The sequence below is a fragment of the Phacochoerus africanus genome, chromosome 6, assembly GCF_016906955.1.
Source record: "Phacochoerus africanus isolate WHEZ1 chromosome 6, ROS_Pafr_v1, whole genome shotgun sequence".
In the NCBI taxonomy this organism is placed as follows: domain Eukaryota; kingdom Metazoa; phylum Chordata; class Mammalia; order Artiodactyla; family Suidae; genus Phacochoerus; species Phacochoerus africanus.
The window spans coordinates 55369520-55376539 of record NC_062549.1 but is presented as its reverse complement, the minus strand read 5'-3'; the positions used below and the strand labels follow the sequence as shown (position 1 = coordinate 55376539).

The 7020-nt window shown below is 36.6% G+C and overlaps 1 protein-coding gene across 1 annotated transcript; it reads right to left on the bottom strand.

The window, feature by feature from the left end:
* Positions 1–391: 391 nt before the first annotated feature.
* Positions 392–6530, bottom strand: LOC125128807 (myelin P2 protein). Its single transcript, XM_047782958.1, has 4 exons — positions 6295–6530; positions 3177–3349; positions 2592–2693; positions 392–1268 (listed from the first exon to the last, which is right to left on the bottom strand). Exons 1-4 carry the CDS (start codon positions 6365–6367, stop codon positions 1218–1220), a joined length of 399 nt encoding a protein of 132 aa, XP_047638914.1. The 5' UTR covers positions 6368–6530; the 3' UTR covers positions 392–1217.
* Between the last annotated feature and the right edge of the window lie 490 nt (positions 6531–7020).

Below are 7020 nucleotides of genomic sequence, written 5' to 3'. Positions count from 1 at the left end.
CCACTGGCACATGGTTCTTTCTTTCCTTCCCTCTGCCGAATTTGTGTGTTCCTTCTTCCAGGAGGAAAATTCTAGCTCCTAACAACATTAACACATCTTCTCATTTTCTCAATCATGTACTATATCAGAAATAGTTCTATTACTTGGTTCCTTACTCCTGCCTGTCAAAAATCAATTAGACCCAGTAATTCCATGCCCAGTTATTTACGCAAAAGAAAAGGAATGCATATTTCCACAAACAACCTTGTACAAGAACGTTTATAGTAGTTTTATTCATAGAAGCCAAAAACAGGAAATAGCTCAGTGGTCTTAAGAGAAGAATGGATAAACTGAAATATATTCACGTAATGGAATACTACTCAGCAATAAAAGGAGCAAAGTACTACTGCACGCAACCATATGGGTGAGTTTCAAAAACATAATGCCAAGTTTAAGAAAGGCAAGCAGAAAAGAACATATAACATGTAATTCCATTTATACGAAATGTGAGAGTAGGGAAAACTAATCTATAGCTATAGAAATGAAATCACGTCTTGCTTTTGTTGGAGCTGGGACAGGGTGGGACACTGACTGAAAAGGAGCATAAGAAAACCTTCCGGGACTAGGGAGTGGTGCTGTATCTTGAACAGGATGTGAATTATGTGGGTGCATGCACTTGTCAAATTGGATTGCACTCTATCTTTAGTATCTGTGCATTTCACTGTCTGTAAATTAACCTTCGTTTTTTAAATTGGCTGGAGTAGACTGCCTTTTGTAGCCCAAGCTAGGGGTCTTCATTAGAAAACAGCTTCTACTTCTAGCTCGCCTCACTTGTGATCCTTCTCCGCTCGACCCTTCTGGCCCTTGAAGACATTTGAGTTGGTGACCACAATCAATATATTTACTTCCTTTTACTATCCTATTACTTCCTTTTACTATCATTTCAAATATGCAAAAGTACAACACAGGTTAGAACCCACAGATAATTAAATGACATTATCCACTCCTGAGGTCTGGCTGATATACATACTTTAATCTTGAAAACAGCCAACAAGTACAAAGTGAAACTGTTTAACTAAAGTGAAACTGTTTAGATTAATCCTCAGTTTAGGTCTTTGCCTGTCAAATCTATTAAGACAAAAGCAAACAAACTGCAGTATAGTCAGGCCTTGCCAAGGGAAACAGCTGATTTCCAACATCAAATGATCAAATATCACTTCAATGAGGAAACAGTTTTCTCAGACCTTCTCATAAATTCTGGTGCACACCACATCCTTCATCTTACATTCCTTAAAAAAAGAGAAAGAGATTAATTGAGTACTGAAAATTAAAACTAGGAGACAGTAAATTTGTAATAATAACAGATAGTATAAGAAATGTCATAAGATTAAACTCAAAAAGAAAACAAATATTACTCTCCAAGAATTCAGAATCATTACCATTGAAATGAAGGAAACAGTTTTAAAGTTGATCTAAGTTAGAACAGAGTTTTTTTTTTTTTTAAAGTGGCAAGTTTTTATGCATAATTTGCACAGATTTAAGTCTATTAAAATAATGGTTTTCTTTTCTTTTTCTTTCTTTCTTTTTTTTCCCCTCTTTTTAGGGCTGTACTCATGGCATATAGAGATTCCCAGGCTAAGGGTTCAATCAGAGCTGCAGCTGGCAGCCCAAGCCACAGCCACAGCCACATCCACGCAGGATCCAAACCATGTCTGCGACCTACACCACAGCTCATGGCAACGCTGAATCCTTAACCCACTGAGCAAGGCCAGGGATTGAACCTGCATCTTCATGGATACTAGTCAGGTTCGTTAACCACTGAGTCATGATGGGAACTCCATAAAGTAGTGGTTTTCAAAACTATCTGCACATTTGCATTATCAGGGGAACATTTTAAAATACTGATGGCTTCTTCCCCCACCAAGAGATTTGCATTCAGTTGATCTGTGTTGAGGACCCCATATTAGTATTTTTTCCCATGTAAATCTGTTGTGCAGCCAGAGATAAGATCTTCTGTGCTAAAGAAAAAAACATTCACAGCACTGCATGAATCTACTTATAGTCAATGTATGTGTTGATTAGTATGAACAGAAGTAAGACTTTAAAAAGTTGTTAGAAGTCATCTCATATAATCTTTGTTTTCATTTTTATCTGCCACCTACAAGAGAGCTCTAAAAAGCTAAGTTTGAGTTATTGACATGATTTAGTCCAAGTTACATTGGATTCTTGAAAACAAAATTCTTAGATATCTACAAATATTCTACAATTGACACTTTCAAGATGAGTTCTACTTTTAAAATTTAAACTTGCTTTTCTCTTTGTGAGTCCAAATTAATGAGGTTTATCCATACTTTTTTTACTATCATTTTCAAGTGTTGTTATTTCTAAAATAACAAATAGGTTTTGTCATTTCTAAATTCTTGTATCTGAACTTGAAGTACATATAGATGAATCTCTGTAGTTCAAATATCACCCAAACATTAACTCTGACTTTATTTCCAACCATTCTTATCCATTTGTATTCCAAAGAAAAAAGATTATCTTGAAAATAACATAACCAATTTCTCTATTTAAATAGCATCTTGCTGCATTTAGAAAAAAATTGTTCTTACCACTACCATTTTTCCATCCACCAACTTTCTCTTTATTGTTGTCTCTTTGCCATCCCATTTTTGTACTTGATTCAGCGAGCCTCTTGCCAAGGTTACAACGCTCTGCAAAGATAAGTTCACATAATTGACTTATTTAGACTCTAATGGATTAAAGAAACAGTTCATTCAGTATTGAATCTTTTTCTTTTCTTTTTTTGTGTGTGTGTCTTTTTAGGGCCACACTCATAGCATATGAAGTTTCCCAGGCTAGGGGTCGAATCAGAGCTGTAGCTGCTGGCCTATGCCACAGCCACAAAATTCGGGATCCGAGCTATGTCTGTGACCTACACCACAGCTCACGGCAATGCATGCTCCTTAACCCACTGAGTGAGGTCAGTGGTGAAACCTGAGTCTTCATGGATACTAGTTAGATTCATTTCTGCTGAGCCACGACAGGAACTCCCTGAATCATTTTCCTAACATATTTTGTAAGGCACATTCGTTTTCAAGAGAATGAGGTGGGCTACAATTTTGAACACTAGCAAGATTAATTCTCTCCCAAAGCAGTAGACCAAACCTATTTTGAAGAAAAACAATGAAGTTTACCTTTGCTTTCCTATTGTCAGCTGTAGTTTCTTCAAATTCCTGGCCTAGCTTGAAGGAGATCTCTGTGTTTTTAAAGGTACTTTCAGTTCTTATAGTTATAATATCCCCTTTCTTGCTGATAATCACTCTGGGTTTGGCCAAATTTCCCAGTTTTCTGGTGGCTAATCCCACTCCTGAAAACCAAGAGAGTATTAGAATATTGTTGACCAAGAAAGCATTTACATAAAGAGACTATGGGTTGCCATATCCTCCACTCAGCTGTGCCTCAGGTGTGTAGATGACAGGTTAATATCACTTACTGCTAAGTACTTCCTTCCATATTTCAGTACCTAATGGAAACCATGTCCACGCACTCGAATGTTTTGTTTTGTTATTACAAAGTAACATCTGCAGATTTTAAAGATAAATGTGTCTAGCTGAAATAGTGCAAGTCATCTGCTTTTACCACATCCAATCCCATACTCCATTAAAACCACTAATTACAGTTCTGAGTAAATCACTCCAGACTGTACACACAAATAATATAGATATATTTTATTTATTTATTATTTATTTATTTATTTATTTTTTAGGGCTGCACCACAGCATATAGAAGTTCCTAGGCTAGGGGTTGAAACAGAGCTGCATCCACCAGCCTATACCATAGCCACAGCAACATGGGATCCGAACCACATTTGTGACCTACAACGTAGATCATGCAAAGCCAGATTCTTAACCCACTGAGCAAGGCCAGGGATCAAACCTGTGTCCTCATGGATACTAGTTGAGTTTGTTAACTGCTGAGCCATGACAGGAACTCTTATAGATATATTTTAAAGGAGAATATGACATGTATAAGTTGTTCTATGATTTTTTTTTTCTTTTTCTATTCTGGAAATAGAAAAGAACTCCCCCACGTCCTTGGTAGAATCTCACTTCTTTTTTCTTTTTCTTTTAACTCAATGAATTTTATTACATTTGTAGTTGCACAACAATCATCACGACCCAATTTTATAACATTTCCATCCCAAACCCCCAGCCCATCCCTCCCAACCCCTGCAACCTGTCTCCTTTGGAAACCATAAGTTTTTCGAAGACTGTGACTCAGTATCTGCTCGGCAAAGAAGTTCATTTTATCCTTTTTTTAGGTTCCACATACAAGTGATAGTATAAGATGTTGGTGTCTCACTGTCTGACTAACTTCATTTAGCATGATAATTTCTAGGTCCATCCATGTTGATGCAAATGCCATTATTTCTTTCCTTTTTATGGCTGGGTAATATTCCATCATGTATATGGACCACATCTTCTTTAACTACTCCTCTGTCAATGAATATTTACGTTGCTTCCATATCTTGGCTATTGTATACAGTGTTGCAATGAACATTGGGATACATGTATCTTTTTGAGTCATGGTTTTCTTTGGATAGATGCCCAGGAGTGGGACTCATTTAAAAAAATTTGTTTTGGCCCCTAAATCTATCTGTATCATGATCACAGATAAAGAAAATATTTTTTTTTAATTTTCTGCTTTTGAAAACAAAACAAAATTAGGCCCTTAAGTATTATTACTCTAGCCACCCAAGATTATAGAAACAGATGGAAAAATAGAAATAGAAATACATCTGGAGTTCCAGTCGTGGCTCAGTGGTTAATGAAACTGAGTAGCAACCATCAGGTTGTGGGTTTGATCCCTGGCCTCACTCAGTGGTTTAAGGATGTGGCGTTGCTGTGAGCTGTGGTGTAGTTCACAGATTTGGCTTGGATCCTGCATTGCTGTGGCTGTGACGTAGGCTGGCAGCTGTAGATCTGATTCGACCCCCAGCCTGGGAACCTTCATATGCCATATACACAGCCCTAAAAAAAAAAAAAAAAAAAAAAAGACAAAAAAGGAAAAGAAATAGAAATACATGAACAAAACTAGTTATGTATAAATATATATGTATAAGCATAGTTGCATATACATAAAGGAGTATGAAGAGTGAGAGCTAATAAAGAATTGTGAACTCTCTTCTAATTCTGATTAATCTTTTGTTATTTGGTATGATTAAGAACAATGTTTTTCAAACTAAACTTCTACAGTAGAGTCTAAAAATCTACATTTTACACCCTCCTTGGTGCCTTTATGCACACCAAAATTTGAAAATGACACAATTAGGGAGTCTTTCATTGAGACTTCCTTCTCTTTTGCTTCTTTCTCAACTGTAAGATGAACCCCATAAATCTAGCTAATCTTATAGTATGGATCTATTCCCATAGGTTCTCATAGTTTTCAAGACAATGCGACATGATTTTGCTTATTTTATCTAAAAACGGAACCCTTCTCATAAGCTTTCTAAACAGATAAATCTGCAGGAACTTGATAAGCATAGTAACCTAACAGAGTCATTGTCATCACTCTCTACTTATTTATAGAGCTCTGGGTATTTCCAAAGACTCTTCTCACCTACTGTGCTCATACCCATGGACCATTCCCTAGAAATAATATCAAATAAAAACTGATGTATCAATGACTAGACTTTCCATCTTCATCCACTGCTCCAACTCCAGGAAAATCCGATGTTAGTGTAAATGAGTTTGAATTCACTGCCACAACCAATACTCTTTCTCTTGGTAACTTTCCTAAACTGTGAACATCCTTCTCTTTGAAGCACTTACTTTTTTTTTTTTACAAACTCTCTATCACATAACTATGTAATAACAGACAACCTAGAGGTAGAGAGAAAACTTCTGGTTCAGCTGAGCATCAAAATTTTAAATTGAGGTTTTCTATTAACTTTAGTATAGTCAACTTTTTATTTCATGTGCACCTTAGTTGTTAGAAAACTAACTTTCAGGAATGTCAGAGGATGGGTTGGCTAAGCCTCTATGATTTCTTTCTTCTGGAACCAAAACCCTATTGATATGAAATTGCCTTTGAAATCATCAGGAGTTCTATGCATCTATGCACTTCTTATCTGAGTTAAAATCTATTAAAATTACCACAAACAAACTGAAAATTAATTATCTATTGACACAACAGAAGATTAATCCCAGAAGAGGATTGTATTTTTAGCCTGAGCAAATTTTTTCAGACTCTTGGAAAAGGAGTTAGAAAGAAATAGTCTAAGTCATTAGAACAACAAAGAACATTTCTTACCCAGAGCTTTCATGTAATCATCAAAGTTCTCACTGGAGACAAGTTTCCAGGTACCTAGGAATTTGTTGCTCATTGTGATGGAAGAAAATTCAACACAGTGCTAGGTGAGATTCAGGAGACTCAAATGAGATGCTGAAGCTCTCAGAAGATTCTTTTCAAAGATGTCCAAAACATGTGACTCTTGCAGAGATCCAATGGGGAAAAGCAGTGTCAGGGCTAGGCGATGAATGGCTCTTCAATCATCTATTGGGACAAAAGAAAACCCCACATAATGTCTCCTTCAGTCTCCAAAAATGTTTATTAAAAATCAATGATAGTACAATTTGAACCTTCAACAAATTTTTGGTCCATCTTATATTTTGACAAAGTGCTTAGGTCCTTAATGCTTTGGAAGAGTGTCCATGAATTGAGTCCTCTACCAAATTACATTATATGAGCATGAATGAATGAATGTGTGTGTGTGTTTCAGCATCTTGCTCACTCTCCATCCTGAGTCTGCACAATTAAGAATTCTTATTGAAAGAGAAGAAAGAGGGGAAAATGTCCATGAGTATTGTGGCAACAGCCTCAAATATGTTGTGGGAGAGAAATGCAGGGGAACAGTGTGAGGAAGTATTGATAGGTAAGGGAGGCTTGGCATAGTTCGCATATCCAAGGCAGGCAGAGTAGGCGGACAATACGGTCAGTCTATTAGAGCAGAGCACAGAAATCGCATTCATGGGTGAA